At 39.9% G+C, this 24,145-nt stretch overlaps 1 protein-coding gene across 1 annotated transcript in view; it reads left to right on the forward strand.

Annotated features, from left to right (window-relative positions):
• Positions 1-11,893: 11,893 nt before the first annotated feature.
• Positions 11,894-24,145, forward strand: part of ARSB (arylsulfatase B) — a 140,844-nt gene continuing 128,592 nt past the window's right edge. Inside the window, exon 1 of the mRNA XM_045848041.1 lies at positions 11,894-12,814. Within this exon, the coding sequence (XP_045703997.1) occupies positions 12,095-12,814 (720 nt within the window). The 5' untranslated portion in view covers positions 11,894-12,094. The remainder of the gene's footprint in view (positions 12,815-24,145) is intronic.

Consider the following 24,145-nt stretch of genomic DNA (forward strand, 5'->3'; position numbering starts at 1 on the left):
CATAGCATTCATTTCTCTTTGGTATGTCCTCTTAAGTAAGAAAAGGAGGCAATCCTTCTGGTAACCTTTCCTAATTAACAAGAATTATCCAGACCCTATATTTTAATTCTGATATTAGGTGCAGGTTAATGACTATGGATGGGAATCAAGAGGCCCTGATTCTCATTTTCTGCCTTTCTGTAGCCCTATAACCTTAGAATATCTATTTACTATCTCTGGATTCCTCTTCTGTAAAAGAGACTCTTCCAGGTTCTTTCTTTTCTCTTTCTCTTTTTCCCCCTGATGCTATAATAACAAGAAGCAATGTACAGCATTGAATTCATGTCATGCAGTTAATATAGCACTAAAACAGATGAATAAAAGAATAGAATGTTTAGATGAATATTAAACATGTAAATAAATCCTACCCACAGCATATTTAAAAAGTTTGTCCTGCTTTCCTTTAGAAGTTGCCCTCATTCCTTCTTTTGTATGTTAGGTGCTGTTAGGTCTTGTGGGTCACCCCAGCACCCCACTTCCACCTGGCCAGTGGTGCTGGCCTGCGTACCAGCTTTGGCATCAGCCAATCCAGAGGCTGACCAATGACCTACACACAACTTGGCTATGGAAAGATGACCCAAGTTCACCAGACTTTCTCCCATGGTAATTTGAACTGTGAACCATCAGAGAGTAAACTGACCAGTCCTGAAAGCTGGAAATGAAAGGGTGTGCAGAAAGAGAGGCCTCGATGAAGCCTTGGGGCACGGAGAGCTCCTGACAAGGAGAGCAGCCCTGAGGGGAGGGGAGCGAAAGACCATTTCTTGAAGCTCTCTACTCCTGATGGCCTTTCACCAGTTCTTGGGTGAGAGCTTTGCCTCAAAAGAGCCTATTAAAACCAGTAGCTTCTGGAAAGTGAACCATATACGGTAGGTACTCAGGCCTCAAAGGAATAAGCCCAGGATTAGGGTCAGCTGTGAACAGCCAACAACCAGCATGCCTGACGGTACCCTAGTGATACGCAGGAGCCAAGTCTACAGCTTAAAAAACGTTCTCAAGAATATGATGGTGAATGATGAACACTTTCTTCTAGAGCTTGGAAAGCTCCTTGGAACCGCAAAAGCACTCTCCAGTCAATACATCATCAAAACATCTGTGGGCGTTATGTCGCTAACGGTCACATCCTAACTAATCTGTCTTTATCCTTTTCTACCAATAGGAAAGGTGACAGAAAAAAGTTTTTAAAGGAAGCTGTGTGAGACGTTAATTAGCAGAAAGATTAGATTCTGAGGTTTTAGTAAGAGGACTTTGTGTATATTTGAATTGAACAAAAAGAAAAGTTGGCATTGTTGGGAAACAGCAGCCATGAAAGGAAGAAAGCTTCAGTTACACAAATAGCATCCTTTAGCCAAGGTCTCAAAAAATCAGAGGACCAAAAGTTAATTATACTCTCTTCTGATGAATCTTCATGTAAAAATAAAAATGATCATCCTGCTTTTATTTATCTCTTTGCCATTAGAGAATCTTTAGAATAGGCCAGTTGTTTATAGATGCCACATTATGGATTAGAAAAGGGAAACATTACTTAATTATATTTTACCCAAGTATGAGTGTGTAAGTATTAGCATGTCATGAAGCATAGAGGTGGCAAGGTGGTACAAAGGCTGCTGGTCTGAAAGCCAGATAACTTGCTTTTCCCAGCTCTGCCACCAACCAAGCACAAACTTCATACTCATGTACTAAAGCCTTTCCTGCACTTAAAATTCTATGAGTAGTTACTTTCCTTAGTGAAGTATTATTTGTCTGCACAAGTTCATTGAGTACTTGCTACAGGCCAGGCACTGGAAAAGCAATGAATAGACATGGTCCCTGCCTTTATGGAGTTTACAAAGTAGAGAAGTCAAACATTTAAAACAACAACAAGCAATGTATTTATTTAGAGAGGTGTCATACAAGCTAAGGGGAGAGAACATTTTGAGAAGGAGAGGCTGGTAAACAGTGTCAAAAGATAAAAGATGTCAAGGCTGACCAGTGCCCCTTGGGTTAAGCAGCAAGCATCACTGATATCATTGGCATGAACTATTTCAGATGCTAGTGGGGGCAAAGCCCGGTTGCACTGAAGAATGAGGAGGAAGGAAGTGAGGGGTTAAAGATAGGGCACATAGAGTGTCACCATCCAGGAGCAGCTTCCTAATTATGATAAGTTATAAAGGGTATCAGAAAGCATCTAGCTGCAAGTAAGAAAATACCCCATTAACAGCAGTTTATGCAAGTGTTTATTTTATTAAATCACATAGCAAGAACTCTAGAGGTAGTCTCAATGGCACCACTAAGTATCTCAGTTCCTTTTTTCCCACTCTGAAATCCTCCTCCCCTAAAACACTTCTTTAGTATAACTGTTTTGTTGTTGGCAATTGTTGATATTTTGTCATCTACCTATCTGTTTCAAATCAGCACATTTATGTTACTTACCTTCATACACATTGTACATATTCTACATGGAAATTAGTTTAAAGAACCACAGGAATATTGTGATAGTTTTGCATGGTAACAGATATTTACTAGACTTAGTGTAGTGATTACATTTTCAGGCATATAAATGTCAAATTATTATATTGTACACCTGAAACTAATAAAATATTGTATACAAACTATACTTAAAAAGAAATAACCCCTAATTATACCATAGGCCCATAATACTCATAGACTCAGCTACATGCATTCGATTTTAAGTGAGTTCTGCAGTGCTGGAATCATTCAAGTTTCTTCAGGCACATCTGGGTCTTCAAAATCCACGGAACCAGTTATCCTACATTTAAACAGTAGATTGGAAATAAACAAGGACAGCAGAGTGACTGTAGAAGTCAGTTTCAAAGAAGCAGAAGTTCAGTTTCTTCAATTCTGTCATTCTATGTGATCTCTTAGAAATTCCATTTATGTTTATTGTTTATAATACATTATGAGACAGAGAGCAAATTGGAGGTATAATATTGTGTTCAGTAAGTATAAATTTTAATTCATACATGAACCTTACTGATTTTGAATAATATCTTTAAAATTCAAATTTCTTTTTTAAATTGTTAATTGTGTTAAAACCAAAGGAAAAACTAAGGAAATAAAATGCTTCACATAGGCATCAGTGTATAATTTAGTAATTACCTAAGTTGTAACTTTGCAGTAACTTAGTGGACAAATTTTTTACATAAAATATTATTGTATCAAACTCAAAGGAACAGCATGCAGAAATTGTGGACAAGGCAATTAACTAGAAAAATCTAAGGAAATAGTCATTTGTTCAGAAAAAGCAATCAAATTTCAAAGAATGCCAGGAGACACAACAAAAGATGCTGGTCTTACACTGCGAGGAGAAACCAGCAGAGCAGTATTTGCACGCCTTAAGCTTTTTCACCAACAATTGGGCACTTGTTTTAAAGCAAGAGATTAAATGATGTCAACATTTGTTATTCACGCATTTTCTATGACCTTAGAAGATGAAAAAAAACTTCAGAAGTATTTAACATAGAGAACAGGAATATGATGAATTTTGTGATAAGAATATCTTAGAGGAAAATTTTTAACTAAGAGATATTTGAAACTTATTGTGATTGTGCCCAAAGGAACACAGACACAGAGAGCACCGCAGTTTCTGGAACTCGTGGTTGAAGGACATTTTTATGAGTCTCTGCCAAACTTAACATTATGTTTAAGTTTTTTTTTCTAATTATTTGTATATTTGTTGGTTATGTAAATTAAGAAGACTTGGAAATTAAAAGCTTCAAAAATGTTCTCTAATCAACTATGTACAAAGATAACTTTGCAGGTTAGAAGGGATTAGCAAGAATTACTCAAAGTCATGAAAAGCAGGGACCTATAGCCAAGGTTGCTCTGCCCAGCAAAGATATCGTTTAGAATCAAAGGGCAGATCAAGGGCTTCCCAGACGAGGAAAAACTGAAGTAGTTCATCATCACCAAACCCTGATTATATGAAATGTTAAAAGGACTTATTTAAGGAAAAGAAGATCAAAACTATGAAGAATAAAATGACAAAAAATACAAATCTATCAACAATTGAATCTGAAAAACAAACAAAGCAGACAAGAACAGAGACAGAATCATGGATACAGAGAGCATTTTGATGGTTTCCAGATGCGGGGGAATGGGTGAAGAGGTGAGGGGATTCAGAAGTACAAAAAGGTAGTTACAGAATATCCATGGGGATGTAAAGCACAATATAGGAAACGGAATAGCCAAAGAACTTATATGCATGGCCCATGGACATGAACAATGTCGGGGTGATTTGCTGAAAGAATGGGGCTTGCTGGGTGCAGGGCAGGTAAAAGGGGGAAAATCAGGACAACTATAATAGCATAATCAATAAAATATAATTTTTAAAAAACCTGGCTTCTTCACTCACATGTATGGCACCTCACCAAGGATGATGACGGTAACAGCTGGGACTGGCAGAGTTTCTCTCTCCATGGTGCCTTTCCATGTGACTAACTTTCCCGTGGACAAAGGAGGGAACTTAGCATGGAGAACGAGTAAGGGATGCCCTGAGGGGGCTACCAAGGTGATACTTGGACCATACACGGAGGAGCTGCCAGTGGAAGCTACAACCACAGAGGAGATACAACCATCATGCTAGAGATGCTACCTAGTGTCTCCCAGTGGCTAAACCTAACTGGAGCCAAATAGGTGAAGAAGCCTGGGACATATAGTTTGTAGGGTTTGGCCCCACCTGTGATACAGAGCAGAGCAGAGGAAGATCATGAAATGGATCACATAGCAATAGACAGTGAGTGTTGTACAACACCAGCGTAAGTTCAGCCCTGGCCAAAGGCATCTGGTCCAGAGATGCAAACGTGGCTACTAGGATGGAGGGAGGTCACAGGATGGGCTAATACACTTAGAAGAACTACTTACATTGTTACTCTTTAAAAACATACTGTATTATAATATGCAATGTAGTATTATTTAGGTTCAAAGAGGGAACTTGTAAATATTTAAAATGTTTTTATATGTGGATAGGCTATCTCTGGAAGAGTAACACTAGTATTTCTGGTAGGGGTTGAGACTTTTCACTGTATTAACATAAAAAAAATTATGTACATGTTTCACTTTTTACAATATACATATGGAAAAAATACACTAAAATTCCAAAAAATTTAAAAAAATAATAAAATAATAATAATCTGTCTTCTGGTAAAAATAAAATATCTTGTAGCTTCTTACCTTCTCAGTCATTCAGAATGACTTTTTTAATGCAGTGCTTACACTGGTTTGAGGTGTTTGATCAGGACTGAAGAGAGTTGGCTTAGAACTGCTCAAGAAATTGGTGCACGATGGAAAAAGTTCAGTACAGGAAACAGAAATGAAATTCAGTTGCTATAATAAATATTGTGTGAACACTAAGCCTTAGGCTGTGTTAAAAGTAGGAAAAGGAAAGAAAAAATGATACAAAATGCAATACCAACATCCTGTTTCTTCACCGGTTGACTTGGTGGGTACACATTGTGTTCACTTTTTGAGAGTCTATTGGCTGACGCACAAAAAAATGCTATGCTAAAATCTTTGTATATGAATGGTACTATTTGGCACCCTACTCGAACCTGTTGGCTTTAAGGAGGTAGAAGGTGATAAGCAATGGGCGGAATATGAGGGTCAAAGGAGCTTCAGTTTGAGTTGGCTAAAGCTGTTCTTTATAGAGAATATCCATCTCAGAAAGTTGGAGAATATTAGAGCTAAAAAAATCTTTCCCCTTTTTAAAATCTGACACTTTTCTCCTAAAATATACACATACACTAACACAAAACAAAACCAACACTACACTGAAGATGCTGCTTACAGAGAAGAACCTTCCTGTGTGCCTGGAGCCCTGATGACTGTTAATGCCGTGACAGTCATTAGCACTGGTAGTAGTTAGTGGATAGGACTTACTCATGTGACTACTGGCGACTAGAAGGAGGGTAAAGGAACCTTAAGAACACTTATCTGTAGGTCCAGTATATGGTCTCACAGGCCTTCAAGAAGGGCCTCTCCCACTGCCTCACTTAGATATGGTAGAAACAAATCCATGCCAGATCCAGTTTCCAAAATCTAAATGTATTGTGAAAATGATTTAATAGCTGACATCTAAAGTAACACAGTTTGGATATTCTTTCTGATGTTCAAGTCTCTCTCCTTCTGAAGTATTCAGGGTAGTAAATGGGGCAATGAGTAACTCTAACCACAATTTAGCACATTTAGTTAGTGAACTTCAGGTTTTCTCTCTAAGATCTCTTGTCATTCTTATCTCTACCCCAACGGTTAAACATTTAGAAATAAAGTGTTTAAAATGGCTTAGCCTTTTTGTGTAATATTTATCATATTCAAAGGCACTGAAACAAAAACAGAGAAGCCTTGAAACACAGGTATACTGACTTCTGAGCAAAATTTATAGCCAGTCAACACCAGGCCAAGAGCCAAGGACTTTGCAAACTGGAGAAACCAAAAGGCAAACGCATCCATGTGATTCTCTTAGTGCGTGGCCTTTGGGTTTTACAAACATGTTCACTGTGGGATATTCATTCTTGGCTCTCTGTTCTCACTTATAATGCATTTTACTTTATATTTAAATGCAAATTATATTGCTGATATTATTAATAAAATACTATTAAATAGATAATATATTTAGACTTTAAAATTTAGAAGGCATAAAGGATATATGGTGAAAAGTTAGTTTCTTTCCTATACCTGTCCTCAGTTAACCAGTCTACCTAGGGACAACCCATATTATCCTTTCTTCTGTATCCTCCTTAAGATGCTCTATAAATATTTAAGCATTTCTCTCAATACATGAATATAGATATACAAGTTCTGTCTGGAAAAAGTCCAGTCACTATTAATATAATGAGAATGGTTTACACAACATCGATGTAACCTGGCAGCCACAGAGAGTGGACTGGAAGCAGCCCAGGTTTGGTACCCTGTGACTTCTGGCTTTTCCTCAAACTAAAATCACCTTTGAAAGGGAAGAGATTTCAGACCATCGATGAGATTCAGGAAAATATAACCGGGCAGCTGATGGCAAGTCCCAGAAAGGATTTGCAGAGTGTTTTGAACAGTGGAAGAGATGCTGGAAGAACTGTGTGAGGTCCCAAGGTGCCTACTTTGAAGGGGACTGAGGCATCATTGTCCTACGTAAAATATTTCTTGTATCTTCTTCAATAAATGTCTCTACTTTTCATAGTACATGGCTGGATGCTTTCTGGACAGACTTTTGAATATGCACATGGATACGTATATTTTTAAGCAAATGAAAACATACCAAGCATAATGTCCTGTTCCCAACTTTTAAAATTTAATATCTCAGAGATTATTCCATATCATCCTTTTAATTGATTGCTTAATATCCCATAATTAATTTGACCAGGCCCTATTTGTATTTTTCTGATAAAAATAAGGCTAAAATGAGTATCTTGGTGTATATGGTATTTCTTGCATTGAGTATATCTGAATGATAAATTCATACAATTGGAATTGCTGGGTTAAACTGTATGTACATTTTGACATACATGCAAAATTGTTCTCCTTAAAGGCTGTGTCAAATTTCACTTCTGTGATTAATATATGAGACGGTTGGTTTCTTTACACCTTACCCAAAGCAGTGAGTTATAACCAGTATGTGTGGTATATTATTGAAATTTCAATTTGTATTTCTCCTTTTGAGTGAGATTGAATATCTATTCATGTATTTAATGACCACTTATATTTCATTTTCTGTAAACTATTATGTCCCTAAATTTTGCCCATTTGAGCATTAGATTGTTGGTTTTTTTCCCTACTGACTTTAGGAGCTCAGAGATTTTAACTATGGGTTAAACAGGGTTTGTGTGGGTTAGAATACAAACCAAGTAATTATGTATAAGATCCTTTCCATGTAAAAAAAATATATCCCAAGTTCCAAGCACAATTAATTTTTATATCTAATGGTGAATTGGAAGCTGACTTGATTTCAGTCCTATTTTTTGCATCTTCAAACTGATTGGAATGGTTTTCTCTGGTATGATTATGCACTGGGAAAACCCTAAAATAAAATCAGTGATTAAACTAACCTGAACAGTAAAATAATTCAGTACTTGGAGAAATATGAATTACCATGCAGAAATCAGTAGCCTTCATTTCCGCAAAAAATAACCTGTTAAAAGACAGAAGGATAGAAAAACCCCATTTCAATAGCAACAGCAAAGATAAAATACTCCCTGGCTGGCGTAGCTCAGTGGATTGAGCGCGGGCTGCGAACCAAAGTGTCGCAGGTTTGATTCCCAGTCAGGGTACATGCCTGGGTTGCAGGCTATGACCCCCAGCAACTGCACATTGATGTTTCTCTCTCTCTCTCTCTCTATCTCCCTCCCCTCCCTCTCTAAAAATGAATAAATAAAATATTTTAAAAAAAGATAAAATACTTAGGAATAAATTTAACAAGACACAAAACTGACATGAGCAAAATTTTAAAGCACTATTAAAAGATACAAAAGTAGACCTTAATAAATGAATGTTGACATTTGTTTCTATTTTATTTATTTAAAAAAGATTTTACTTATTTATTTTTAGAGAGAGGAGAAGGGAAGGAGAAAGAGAAACATCCATGTGTGGTTGCCTCTCATGCGTCCATCCCCCTTTGGGGAACTGGCTCACAACCCAGGCATGTGCCCTGACTGGGAATCAAACCAGTGATCCTTTGATTCACAGCCCATGATCAATCCACTGAGCTACACTAGCCAGGCAAGATCTGTTTTTAGATAGGACAATCTAGTATCATAAAGATTTCAGTTGTCCCTAAATTAATTTATAAATGTAATATAATTCCAAGAAAAATGCCAACTAACTTTTTTTTATGGGACTGAACATGTTGATATTAAATTTCATATAAAAAAATAAATATATAGGAAAAGCCAGGAAAACATTAAGGATGAAAAGCTATAAGGAGTCACCATCCTTATTTACCTTAAAACACCTGGTAAAGCCTGTAACTGGAACAGTATGTACTGGGGCATGAACCCACAGGTGGGGCAGTGGAACAGAGCAGAAAGCCCAGAAATAGACCCAAGTATATATGGAACTTAAGCATATGATAGAGGTGACATCTCATATCACTAGAGCAAAGATGGACTTCTTTATTCTCCTTGTGAGTGGTGCTGAGACAACTGCATAGTCATCAGGAAAGAGATAAAATTGGATCCATATCTCATATATGCACAGAAATAAGTGCCAATGGATGAGGGGTCTAAGTGTGCAAACTGAAACCATACAAGTACTAGAAGAAAACATCACTGAATTTAACTTTAACTTTGGTGTAAGGAAAGTCTATGACTCAAGTCCAGATGCCACATAAGAAAATATCGATAAATTTGACTATATAAAAAAATTAACTTTGGTATGTTGAAAAATACCGTAACAAAATATTTGGCAATTGACAAACTGGGAGGAAATATTTGTGAAATATATTACAGTTAGGTAATATCTCTAATATATAAAGATCTCTTAAAAGTTCAGGGGGAAATATACCAAAAGCTCAATAAAAAATGACAATTTACAAAAATGATGTAAGAATGGCCCACTGGCATATGAAAAGATGCTTCACTTTACTTATAATAACAGAAATTTAATAACAAAAACAAACTATCGAGATACAGCATTTCTCATATCAGTTGGCAAAAATGTAAAAATACGGTACTTTTTTAATAGCTGGATAGTGAAAATTTGTACAACCCCATACACCTACGGAAAGGGGGTAACAGAACTAAATGTACTATGAACTGCTTTTTCTTTCTGTAGGTATCAGTATGTGTGTGTGTGTGTGTGTGTCCCTATACATACATCTAGCTCCTATCTTTGGTGAGAGAGCCTAGAAGCAATGACAGCCCAGTAGCAATGAGCACACCTGGAGCACAAATCTTGGTTTCTACATGCCACACTCCACTAAAAGGAATCAGGGTTCCTTGGAAAAATGTCTGATTTCTCCGAGATAAACCTAGAATATTTTGTTGTACTAGAAAGTAAGTTACGTGCTCCAAGGTTAACAAGGACATGCAGAAAGGATAGAAGAGCCAGAATGAAGAGGCTCGCACTGCCCAAATTAGAGGAGATTTGAGCACTGAAATAATTATAGCAAAGTATTATAACTTACTGATTAAAACAAGAATCCATGAGTTCATAGTGATATTAATGAATAAATGGGGGAGAAGGGAAAGTTATTTATAGCACTATAAAAAGGCAACTAATAAATATATTAGGAATGACTGAATCACAAAACCACCATTTGGCAACCATCCTAATAATTTATTGAAGCAAGAAGCATCAGTGGATGCTAAAACTAATAGGCATAAGTTTTAGGAATAATAGAATATATACTTTTCTAAAAGTATCTCCTCAAAAAACACTTGTTCATGATGAGGGAAAAGTAGTAACTTTACAGTGGAGAAATGGCACCTGAGTGAAGTGTTCAAATCATAGAGCACATCAACATCACGTGCCTCTTAACATGTAGCATTGAAAAGATACAGCATCACTCTAGTGATATTTCTGCACAAACCATAACCTGAGTCTAATCATTAGGTAACATCAAACTCCAACTGAGAGAGTTTATAATTAGTTTGCCATGCATACTAGAGTGTTCCACAAATAGATGAAAAATAGAATTGACTTTTTTAAGTTAACTAATTTGCACACTTCCAGAGCACTGTTTGCATAAGCTTCTATTTGAAAATGAAGGACATGAGAAAGCTCACTGCAAGCAGAGCTAGTTTCAGAAGCAGTTGGTCAAGTTGTTCCTGTTGATTAGCAGCCATACTTTGGGCAATTTGATTTTTATCAGGAAGCGTAGGGAGGAACAGTTACAGGACAGAAGGACATGCAAGGGCCATGGTTAAAACTTCTCAGTTCGATGTGGTCTGTTAAAAGGTCTTCACATGAAATTTTCAAGTCCTAATATAATGAAAGTCAAACAGCTCTTTATTCTTTTTTAATTTAAAGTTGTATTTCAAAATGTTCCTGCTGAATTTCATTGATTTCACCAGAGATGAAAAGTGGTTGTAATATAATCTACTTCATGCAAAGAAAGAATTATATGCATGTAAGAGGAAAATATTCCATGTGTTGTTAAACGGTAATTTTCAAAAAAAGATAAAATCATGACCCATATACAGATATAAAAATGAATGTTATATTTAACTAATTAATGAGGAAACTGGTATAGTGTTAAACTAGTTCAAAGGATAATCCAAAGAACAGACTAGGAATATTAAATGTGCAAATAGAGGCAAAAACTTTTTCCATGGTGGTGGGGGCGAGGGTGGGGGTAGGTATCATTCCACTGGATAAAATTCATTTGCATAGGTATAAAACAAAGTTTCCGTTGCTATCAATTATCTACAACTTATAAAGTAAAATAACTCACATGGAATCAGATTTATTAAACCTCAAAGGATGCAGTGCCTAATTTTTTTTACCCTACAACTCTTATCATACATGGAGTAGGCAGAAAGTCGTGGGCGGCAATGGGAATACGCTGGTCAGAAGGCTTACTTCCCAATTCAATGATCATGTGGCTAAAGGAATTTTTCCTTCCATTTACAGATTATTTCAAGCAAATTAGATACTATAGTTCTTTGGTTCACCACTTGATTGTCAGGGAGCCAGCTCTGACAGGGCTCTCTTGTGGACAAGCTAAGGAGCTACTCCAGTGCCCACACAGCACCCCAAACAACTCCAGGGAAGTCTAAGTGAAACTGCACTTTTCAACAGGGCACCATGCAGTCGGAGTGTGTATTGGGTTCCCTGTTTGGGAAGTGGCTTCACAGGTGTACACTATTCATGAATAGGCTCTGAAACATCATTTAGACTTCTGCGTCTTCGTCCTCCCACCCTCACGAGGCTGGACTCGTGCTAGAAATGATTGTCCCACTACCTTTAAAACATCATAGCTCAGGATCTGGAGACAGAACTGAGTTTGGATTAGGCTCAACCAACTACCAACAAATTTGTTTATTCTGGGGAAAAAAAGGGGGGAGCATTCATTATAATTCCTAGCTGCCAGTGTTGTTGCGAGATTTACAGAGATGAGGGGTAAAAAAGAGAAATGAGGGCTGTGAAAACGCTTTGGAAACTTGAGAACAAATCTCCTCTGACAGAATGCCACACCACAAAATTCACAGCTGGAAAGGTACGAGACCTTTGCTCCTATGAAGCATCAATGTTGTTTCCACTGAGCCAGCGGACCGCGCTCGGACAGAGCAGCTGGAGCCGGCAGCAGCCGCCGCAAGAGCCCGGTCGCTGGCTCCTCCCCCGCCTCACCGGTTCGCGCAGGGGAAGAGCCGGCGGGGGCTGCGGTGCCGGCCTCTCCAGCCCGCGCCCGCTGGGGGTGAAGTCCCGGGGCGGGGCAGGCCCCGGCCGCCCAGTTCCTGATTCTATAAGCGGTGCCCCGGGCTGCTGGCGCCACAAGCGCGGGGGGCGTGCGCGGCGAAGGATGGGCCCGCGCGGCGCGCCGACCTTGCCCCGAGGCCCCGGCCCGCGGCAGCCGCTCCTGCCCGCCTTCCTCCGGCTGTGGCGGCGGCTGCTGCTGCTGCTACCGCTGCTGCCGCCGCCGGGCGCGAGCGCCGGAGCCGGAGCCGGCCGGCCGCCCCACCTCGTCTTCGTGCTGGCGGACGACCTGGGCTGGAACGACGTGGGCTTCCACGGCTCCCGCATCCGCACGCCGCGCCTGGACGCCCTGGCGGCCGGCGGGGTGCTCCTGCAAAACTACTACACGCAGCCGCTCTGCACGCCCTCGCGCAGCCAGCTGCTCACCGGCCGCTACCAGGTACGCGGCGCCCCCGGCGGCCGCCCGCGCCCCTCTCCACCTCCGGCCGCGCCGCTCCGGCCCGGCCCAGCTCGCGAGCCTCCTGGAAGTCGGTCGGGACGCCGGGGCGAACCGGGCTGAGGTCCCCGAACCAGGTGCGAGCGACGCGGCTTCTCGCTCCGGCGGCGCGGTCTCCGCGACTGCCTCTGCGCATGCCCGGCTCCCAGATGGCCCGCTACCCCCAGCGCCCCGCCCCTAGGGTGGTTTTTCTGTCTTTCGTTTTCTGAACCTCTGGGGTCTGGAGAGGATTCTGGGGAATGCTGGGTGCTAGGCCCTGCGAGCTGGCGGGCGGGAGCGTCGGAACGGACTCGGCGGGGCGGTCCTGGAGTGGGAGGATGGAGACGGGGCTGGCCGGGCGCCCAGGGCTGCTGCCGTGAGAGGCGGGGAGCCGCGAGACTTGGCGGGGGTGGGGGCGGGGGGGCGTAAAGTGAAGAGTGCCCTGGGCATACGGCTCTGGTCCCCTGTGAACCCAGCCCGTCGTGGCCTAGGACAGTCCGATCAAAGAGTAAAGTAATTTTTCCAAGTTTTTGCATCCCTGCAGTGAAACCTACACAGGTCGATTTTTCTTGGGCTGCTGACATTCCTTTCAGATTTAACCTGTATTCGACTCCTCTGAGCATCTTCATTGTCTCTGAAAGCTTCTCTTTAAAACTTCTTTGTGGTTAATAGAAAAAATATATACTTGTAAAGAGTGTGCATATGTGTGAAATAACTGGGAATATGGAGAACGTTTGCATAGGCTTTACTGCTTTTAAAGGTAATTCCCTAAAACAACCCGTGAGGTAGCAGTTATTTTTAATCCCCTTTTATAAATCAGAAAACAAACCTGTAGAGGTCGAATGATGTGTTAAGAATCACACAGCTAGAAGGCAGCGGAGCTAAGTTGATTCCTTTCCTGCACCCACTAGGCATCTCAGGCCTCTTATTCTTAATCTGAATTAGATAGACACTTTCATAAGATCCTGATGTGATTATGACTATATTAAATACAGTAAGTGGGAACCTTCTGAGATCACATGCATACCCTTAAATATGCATATGTACTGTCTATTTAACAAGCATATCTTATGCCCTGCTTGTGCGAGTCACGGAATATTCTTGAACCTCGCCCTCCCAAATCTGTGTTCCTGAAGCCTTTCAGATCAACCCTACCTCATGTCCTGAGCTCAAGAGAAGGGAGGTGTTCAGTTGTAATGAAGATTTCCACAGTGGTCTGAAGACTTCTAGAAACAGAAATGGGAGTTGTACAACAGTCTGAGAAATGGCTGTAGTCAAGTTTTGCAATGGAGATAAAGGATGGTTCCTTTCACCACTAGCCCTAAGTACTTGCTACATTCTAACTTCGGCTGCTCAGTATAATCAGGAATATACTTTGATGCAAATCTTACCCTGCACACTTTGTAGGACTAAAGGAGCATTCTAGTAAAGAAGAAGGGAAACGAGGAAAGGCGTCAGCCCACAACGTTCCGCATTTGCTCTGAAGCTAGGGAACTGAACTCAAATTGCAGAAGAATGGGAGGTGGGGAGGCATTCCTTTCTCTAACTTCCTCCCTTCAGACAGACTTGGCCAGGAAACCAAATACTGCACTTCAAAAACTTGCTCATGTAATTGGCTGCTTTTGTCCCTCAACATCCTCTCCTCCAGTCAGGAACATTTCTTCTTGGGGAAAAAAAACTCAAAACAAAACAAAAACTTGAATATTTAGAGCACCCTGTAGCTAAGAAGTGAAGACGGGGTAGAAGCTGGATGTTCCAAAACAGCTGAGAGATCACTCAGCGTAGCAGGCTAGACTCCCCACACATTTTGATAGACTTTTCTGTTTTATTCTGATAGAGTTCATGAGGCCCAGTTAGAAATTACCTTGGGTTAGAAGTATCCTCTTTTAAAGGAGTCATTATTTCTCAAAGAGTGAAGACGCCTCATTGCTCTCAGATAGTACATACTGTACTATCTGAGCACTTGGTACTAAGCACTTGGATACATTCTCACAGCAACCTGATGATGTAGGAATTGCTATTATCAGTACTGTTTGGTAACAGGGAAACTGAAGCTGGAAGAGGTTAAGAAACTTGCCCAAAATCACAGGGCAAGTAAGTGGTAGACCAGGATCTGAACTGGGCAGTGTGGCTGCACAACCACTATATCACATTGCCTACTCAGAATTATTAAATATATTAGCTGAGTGATCAATTATTTTTAGATATTTAGGTTGTTCCTCAACATCTCAATTTAAAAAATTATCCAATCACATTTCAGGTTAGGAATTGACTATGATAAATGTAAAATGGAAATATGGAAAAAAGGCTTTAATTCTGAAACAAAGCATGTGTTCTGTATAATTTTAGACAATAAAATGAAGAAATTTGTTTCTTTTAAAATTAGATATGTGAAAGAACTACATACTTAATAGCCTATCTGTGAATTTAGCAAGCATGCTTTAATATTTACAGACCCCCTTCTCATAACCATTTAACTTTAGAGTAGAAAAGAAAAGCATGAAATGATAAGCAAGCCTAGACTGACTGATGTAACTTTATATTTCCCAGAGGTACTGAGTTTAGTATTTTAGTTTATTTAAGCATTTAGTTCATCGGACCAGCTAATAATGATGAGATGCGGGTTTCATTCTTTGCCATGACAGTCTTCAGGCTCTGCCCTTGCTAGACAACACTTTCCACTTCTGGAAAGTATGGGAATTGTGCTGAACTCTGAGGCCCTGTAGCTCTAAATTTCTTTGACTCTGAGGCTCCTGTTTTTCCTTAAAGCAAATGTCTGGTTGGTAAATCAACATTATTATACTCACTAACCCCACCTACTGGTAGAAAGAGAGATTAACCTTGCCCAACACTGCCTTACAGGGTGCAAGAGCTGCTTGTTCTGCTGCTAAAAACTTGTTCAAACAAAAATGTGAGTTCAACCTTTTCTATTGAGATATACAATTGTTTAGAGTCCTCATATATGAACCTTTTAAAATATGCATGCTCTGCTGAAAGAAATGCATAGAGATTGGGAAAAAGGGGAAAGGGAGACTGACCAGCAGATGAGGTAAGAAAGTTACCCAGTTTCAGAACTAGAAAATTCAGGTCTCTGTACACTTAGGCTAGTGTCCTTCCCACAGCCCTATAAGGCTCATCCATTCATTATTTTTAAAACCTCTTTAAAATGTATATTTTATTTCTTTTTGGAATAGAAAATACATTCACACAATTAAAACTAAAAAGTTACAAAAGGGCCTACAGTGAAAATCTCTTTCCATATACACATATACACAATTTCTCTTCCTTAGGTATCCAGTTGCCCATCTTTTGCAGGCAAACAATGCTATCTGAATTATGTATGCAGTATTTTATTAAATACAAGAAAATAGGCACTCTTCACACTGCTTTGAACCTTGTTTTTTTTTAAAACTTTCACTTTGAAATAAGTCCATATTTTTATTTAAGAAGCATTCTCAAATTCCATGGCCATATAATAGTTTGTTAAATGGATATCATAATTTATTTAACCAGTCACATCATGATGGGCATCCGGGTTGTTTCCAGCCTTTCGATACATCAAAGAATGCTGAAGTCAATAAATATGTTACTTTGCACATGTTTGAATACATCTGTAGGATAAATTTTTTAAAAGAATTCTGGTCAATGCATTTGTAATTTTGATAAATGTAGCCAAATTTCAATTCAGTAGGTTGTATCATTCTACATTCCTACCAGCAATATCTGAAATTGCTTAATGTTCCATATTCTTTTTTAAAAATTATATTTCACATACCATAAAATTAACCATTTTAAGTGTATAATTCATTGTTTTTTTGTATATCCACAAAGTTGTGCAATCATCACCACTCCTACTTCTGGAACCTTTCCAGCAACCCGAAAAGGAACCCCATAACCTTTAGCAGTCAGTTCCTGCCCCATCTTCCCCTGGCCCCGGCAAATGCTAATCTGCTTTTCATCTTTATGGATTTGCCTCTTCTGGACACATATGGAATCATACAGTAGGTGTTCTTTCATCCGTACCATGGCATGTATCATTCATTCCCTTTTATGGCCAAATAATATTCCACTGTATGGATATACAAGCATGTTATTTTTCCATTCATCAGTTGATGGACATTGGAGTGTTCTACTTTTTTGGTGATTATGAATATGCTGCTGTGAACATCTGTGTACAAGTTTTGTATGAACATATCTATTTCTTTCAGTTTTCTTGGGTATATATCTAATAGTGGAATGCTAGATCATGTTGTAACCGGAAAAGACACCGGCGCTCAGGCTGCCTGTCACTATCAAATCCAATAAGCAATGACAGTGATTGAATCTTTTATAGGCGCTTTATTCAGATAGCCGGTGATCCGAGAAGATGGCGGGTTCATACCCTAACCAGCCATCTTCCCCTTTCTTTCCTGGTCAGATCTTTTATAAGGGGGTTGGGGGAGGACCAACAGGAGTCAGCGAATGCCTTGAAATTCAACAGTTGTCTCCAAGGGGGAGGGGTAGTCCCTGCTTCTTCCTGGTACAGATGTCCAGGCGGTAATCTCTAACCAGTACCCCAGGAGGTCAGCTGCTTTTTCTTAGGCACCAGGATGGGCCTTATCTGTAGTTTCTGAAACAAAAGCTTAACATACACATTACTTGCTAGATTTATGGCTATTTACCTTAAGCTAAAATTTTCCAAGTCTTAAGCCCCCTATCAATGTGGCAACTCTGTGTTTAACTTTTTGAGGAGCTTCCAAACTGTTTCCATAGCAGCTGCACCGTTTCACATTCCCACCAACAGTGTGTGTGGGTTTGCAATGTGTGTGGGTTTGTATCCTTGTCAACACTTACTGTCTTTTTTATGATAGCCTTCTAGTCAGCCCAGTGGGTGTGAAGTGGCATTTCATTGTGCTTTTGATTTGCATTTCCATGATGACTGATGACATTAACTATCTTTTTTATGTCTTATTGGTCATTTGTATGTTTCTTTGGAGAAATCCCCACTCATATCCTCTATGTCCTTTTTAATTGGGTTGCTGTCTTTTTATTGTTGAGTTGTAAGAGTTCCCTGTATATTCTGGATATTTGACCTTTCCCAGATATGTAATTTACAATTATTTTCTTCTGTGGGTTGTCTTTTTATTTTCAAGATGGTGTAGTTTTATATATTAAAGTTTTAAATTTTGATGTGTTTCAGCTTATTTACTTTGCTTTGGTTGTGCTTTTGGTGTCGTATCTAAAAAACACACTGTCCGATTCAAGATTGCCAAGACCTCTGTGTTTTCTCCTAAGAGTGTTGTAGTTTCAGCTCTTCCATGTAGGTCCTTGATCCATTTTTAAAATTTTTTGTATATTTTTTGAAGTGTTTTGGATGCACATGGATGTCCAGTTGTCCCAGCACTATTTGCTGAAATGACTTGTTTCCCCATTGAATGGTCTTTGTACCCTTGTCAAAAATCGGTTGACCATAGATATATGGGTTTATGTCTGTGTTCACAATTCTGTTCTGTTGTCTCTAGGATTGTCCTTATGTCAATACCATGCTGTCTTGATACTGTAGCTTTGTGATAGGTTTTAGAATCAGAAAGTGTGAATTTTCCAATTTTGTTCTTTTTCGAGATTGTTTTAGCTATTCTGTGCCTCTTATATTTCCATATCAATTTTAGGATCAAACTTGTTCATTTCTTGATGCGGATCCTGACTCGTAGGGTCCACGTCATTATGGATGAAATATAAGACAAATTCACACTGACTACCGAGTCCTGTGGAGGAAAAGGAAGGGCATGGCTAAGGGGAGCAAAAACCTTGGCCTTTTATTGTGTTACTGGGCACATTACAAGAAGGTCCTCATTAACTATGCACAGACTTGCTTTAGGTGGTTACCTTACACAGAAAATAAAGGAGAGGATGCTGGTGATCACATCACAGATGAGGGATATTTGCAAATGAAAAGGCAAAAGTAGTTGAACTGGTTACACTCATCCTTGGAAGGTTTAGCATGGTTTTTAGGAAGTTGCTTTGCATTAAATGTCCTCAATTTAGGGTGATGGAGTTTCAGCAAAAAGCAAGACTCTTAGCAGCCTAGGTACATTGCAGGCCTGATTCCCCACAAAAAAACCTATCCATGGGCATGGGTCCTGTGCATCTCCCAGTGGGAGCTGGGCCCATGCCATGCAGAGTGGCCTCTCACAATTTCTGATTTTGATAGGGATTGATCTATAAGCTCATTTGAGGAATATTATTACCTTAACAATATAAGCCTTCCTACCTGTGAATATGAGATGTCTTTCTATTTAGGCCTTTTACAATTTCTCTCAAAAATATTTTTTAGTTTTAAGCCTACAAGTCTTGCACTTTGGTTACACCTATTTCTAAGTTTTTGTTCTTTTTGATCTGTTGTAAATTGTTTTCTTAATTCTATTTTTGAATGTTCATTGTTAGTGTATAGAAATGCAACTGACATATATTGATCTATATTCTGCCTGGAACTTTGCAGAACTTATTAGTTCTAATAGTGCGTTTGTGTATTTATACATGCTCTGTATGATTTTCTCTATACAAGATCCTGTCATCTGCAAGTAGAAATAGTTTTACTTCTTCCTTACCAGTCTGAACATCTTTTATTTCATTTTCTTGCCTAATTGCTTTGAGTAGAATCTTCAGGACATTGTTGAATAGAAGTGGCAAGAGTGGACATCCTTTTCTTAGTTCTGAGTTTAGAGGGAAGGCTTTCCGTCTATCACCATTAAGTATAATGCATGCATTAATTCATTCTTTCGTTCACCAAACTTTTATCGAGCAACTATTTGTTCTGGGCATTGTGCTATATACTCTGGATCTCCTGGTGCTTATTGTCTGGTGGGGGTGAAGCTATGGGAAGAAGTTATCAACAGGGGGTATAATAAACAAAACCAATTAAAGTAAATTCAAATGACATGGCAACAAATATGGGGAAGAAAATAAAGCAGGTAAAGTAATAGTGACTCAGAAAGGTATTTCCAAGAAGGTGATATTGGCAGAGGCCTGAATGAACAGTTAACCATGGAAAGATCCTGGGAAACAGGGTTTGACAGTGTGGGAGGGATTTCCAAAGTGAAGGCTGTGAGGGTGGAGAGAGCTTCTCTGAGTGGCGGGAGGGCCACTGTGGCTGAGTGAGGGAGGGCATGAAAAGCAAGCTCAGAGAGGGAGACCCCTGTACCTAATACTGCCTGCTCATGGTAACATATTTAAACTTGCTTCAGTTTTCCTGATAATGTTACATTGAAGGCTACTATTTACTAAAGAATGTTTCTAATCTAACAGTGTTCCAAAGAAATATATTTTAAGGAGGGACCACAGTAAAGTGCCATGTGGCATTCTTCGTATGCATGTAATTCCAGTTAGAATTAAATTTTGATTGCTGGGGGAAGGGGGATATAAGAGGACTAAATGGTAATGGAAAAATACAATAAAAACTTATTTTAAAAAGAATTAAACTTTATATTTTTCCTTTTTAAAAAGGTAAGCTTATTTTTAAAATAATGAAATATATTCAAGTTTCAAATATAAAATATTTTAAGAGAGATATATGTTTTAAAAAAATCTTTTCACCCTCTTCCCTGGCCCTCCTTCCTATCTTCGGGTTTCTGTAGCCTGTTTTCTTGTATCCTTTGGATGCATGTTGTGCATATGATGAAATAGATTTTATATTTACTTTCCCCTTGTTTAAAGTCTCAAGATAAAAAATATTAGCTTAAACTCCTGAAGGGGGATAGGACACACTTAGAACAAGTAGCAAATAAGACCTAGAAATCGAGTGCACAGTATAGTGAATATAGTCAACACTATTGTGTTACAATCAACCTGCTTAGAGACTAGAACTTAATGATTCCAACTGCGAAAAAGAAAGGATCATTATGTAATATGCTAGAGGTGTTAATTATCACTGCATTGGCACTCATATAATGTTTAAATGTATCAAGTTAATATGTGATACATCTTAAGTTTACACAATGTTTTATGTCAAATACATTTCAACAAAATAACATATATAATAAAGATGTTTATAAAAGTGGCTAAGTAAATAATTTTTTAGCTTTTCTAATAGAATTTGTATACTTCTTTTAGTGTAAGTAGAAGACTTGAAAATACTAAATTTCCATATTCCTACAAATTAATTTTATTCAATACAAAATATACATTATACTTCCTTGCTGCTGGTACACAGTTAAGTGTGGGTGGTTGTTCTCAGGTCCGACTTCACTAGATGGCCCTGTTTGTTTGTCTGTGACCTAGAGGAGCCCTGCGTGTTGAACAACTAAGGGAATGAACGAGTGTGCCAAGTGCTTTAACCCCCGAGCACCTCCTGGAGGAGCTGGCTCTCTTAGCTGCATAGGGCTGACAAGTCATTTCTCATGCCCTTGTGTCCTTTGTGAGAAATGAAAAGATTAAAGGGTAACAAAAGTGGTAGGCCTTAGTGGAAACACTTCCTTCTGGGAAAAGAGCAAAGTAACTTTGGTCCTCACCTGGGAACACTCTTACCTTGGGAACTGAGGGGACCGTTCCACCAGAACTCTATGAACCTTGGCAGAGAATAGAAGCAATGAAAGATGACTCCAAGGTTTCATTCTTAAGGGACCCAAGCCACATTTCTCTTAATCTCATCGATAAACAGATAAGACACTTTCATAGCTTTTCACTCACCCCTGAAGCAGAACCTTGGACAGAAAATATAGGAAGGAGGCTGTGCATGAGCATTGTGGGTAATTTTTTACTTTTGCTTCAACTTTGCTTTAAGAATGTGAGCAGGTAGGACCCAGGGCTGCAAATAGAATAGGGCGCTGCCCACTGTGGCTTGGCAAGGAGACGTTCTGCTTGTGGATGCCGCATCTCCCTGCTTCCTCTCCTCATTGTCCTCCCTGTCTGGCCTGCCCATTCTTTATCACCCATCCACGTGCTTGCCTGTCAGTGGACTCCTGCCCCTGGTCCGCTCTCCCCTGGACTCTTAAGATTAGAAAAGAGTAAAAAGAGGAGTGAATTGCTGGAAGAAATGGGTGGAGTGCTTAGGGAAGGATGCATGTCATGAGTTGGGAATGTTCACAGGACCCCCGGCAGAGGCAGCCGAGGAGTGAGAGATAAGAGGAGCGTGAAGTCCTCTGAAGGGGAGCACACGTTAGTCTTTTTATTCTTAGCCTTCAACCCGGACTCTTTAGGAGTAGGAGCAAAGGGTGCGCTAGGTCCACAGAACAAGCAAGCTGGCTACTCACTGAAGCACACCCGGGTTCCAGAGCAGGGGCCTGTGAGGATGGCCTGCTCTGGTCGGTCTTCTGTCTTCCCGAAGACGAGTGTCCATCCTAAGCCTAGCCAGAGCCAAGAAGCATTCTCAGAAGGGAAGGGTCATCTGGAGACCTTCTTCTATTAAGTACTGAAGATATTTTAAAGACACAATTCCATATTTTACATATTTTACTTCCCAGGTAATTGGAAACGAAGAAGTAAATAAGTTTGGGGCTAAGTGGAATATGACCCATGGATTTAGTGTATATTTTTTGGTTGATTTTTTAAGTTTGTTATTTTAAGAATCACTCTGAGCATAAGCTGTCACTGTCTGTTAACTCTCTTTGTTTTTGCTTCCTTAATCATATCACTTTACTAAAAACTATTTTCCTCCCTTTTCATTTCGGGCTTGTGGCTGGATTCGTAGTTTAAACAGAGGAAGGCACTGCAATGGTTTCTCCCTTGTTTATTCTCTCCACAAACAACATCCCTTTGTGAGTTCAGTCAGAGATTTACACTCTTTGCTAATCAACACTGAAATAAATAGACCCTTAAAACTGTCAGTGACACCAGCCAGTTCCGCAGCCTGAGCTCTGGAAGACAAGGCCAGATGGCCAAGCCAGGCCCCTAGCACTCATAATGTGTGTTCTGTAGCTCTTGGCTTCCGAGCATGGCCAGCTGACTGCTTTTTAGAAGGCTTAAGGGGGGAGGGAGCAGATTCTCCACCATCCATTTGTTCTGTAGGGCATCTTCAGGAATAAACCTAAGTGGCACGAGTGGCACTTGACTGTGGTTAAAACCTATAGCATCCTGGCCAAGGCACAGGCTGGATGTTCTGGCTCCTGGCTGGCTCCCAGCATGTTCTGTGATTATGTTCCGGTCATGAAGCTTCCCTCTACGGTCTCTGATGTGAAAAGTGGAGGGACAGAGCTGCCCATCTTCCTGAATTTTCAAGCAGGAGGTGTTGCAGAAACACACAGGTGCAAGGAGGGCATGAGTTCAACTTGCACAGGTGAGGCTGACAGGTCAGAACTTTTGTTCTGTTCTACTGGATGTTACCTCTCAACACTGTGGAGGTGAGGGGAGAAATGGCATTCATTGCTGTGAGTGTAGCAGTGGTTCGCCTGGTCCCTGGGAGGGTTTATTGTAAGTTTAGCTGAAATACTGTGCTCTAAGCTTCCAAATGGGTAATTAATCAATGGACTGCCTGGACTTCTGAAAAAGGGATTATAAGAGGTTCTGACGTGGAAACTGCCCCATCTCCTTCCCTCCCCATCTAAGAAATCAGGTCCAGGAGATTGGTTCTTCTCCTCTAAGCTCATGAGACTACACTGTTAGTATCTTTTAGATCTGCAGAGGATATGATAACTCTCATGATCAAATGACTTTTTATGTGCAACAGAACCTGTAAACAAGGATTTCTCATTATTTATCTCACAGAAAGAACCAAGAGACCAGCCAGGTCCTTCACTGAATTTGCAGACCCCTTGCCTTTGCAGAGGGAATCCTTGATGGTCAAACAAAATTTTAGGAGATGCTGTTTTTTGAGAGAGGATTTGGTTTAATGAAGAAGAGACAGTTATCCACGTTGGAGAGAGAGAGTAACCTCTCTGGACTTACATGTATTTTCTCTGGGACCCTCTACATTTATACATACTCTCGTTGAAGATGCATGTTAGAATGGAACTGTTTAGATGCTGTCGCCTTTACAAGGGGAGGCTTATTTTTTTTCTTTTGATTGTCTGTCGGTGCCCTGTTGTCACCCTACCCCACGAAGCATCGTGTGGCTCATAATTCTGTGCTAAAGTGCTGGGTTGAAACCAGCTCAGCATTTGCCTGTTTACTGCTTCTCTGCACATTACAGCCTCCTTACCTCAAATAGTGTTTGAGCAGACCAAAAAACATGTTTTTTGGATGTCATCCAGAGTTTAGCTTCCACTCCCCAGTAATGCCATAAAAATGCTTTGTCAAATAAATTCTCAGGAACTGAAAAGAACAAATTCCCTGCCCCATATGATTGCAGATAATAGAAGCAGGCTTCAGCTGACCACCTGGCTT

This window comes from Phyllostomus hastatus, unplaced genomic scaffold (assembly GCF_019186645.2).
Source record: "Phyllostomus hastatus isolate PE091 unplaced genomic scaffold, TTU_PhHast_1.1 phas_contig_58, whole genome shotgun sequence".
NCBI classification, from domain to species: domain Eukaryota; kingdom Metazoa; phylum Chordata; class Mammalia; order Chiroptera; family Phyllostomidae; genus Phyllostomus; species Phyllostomus hastatus.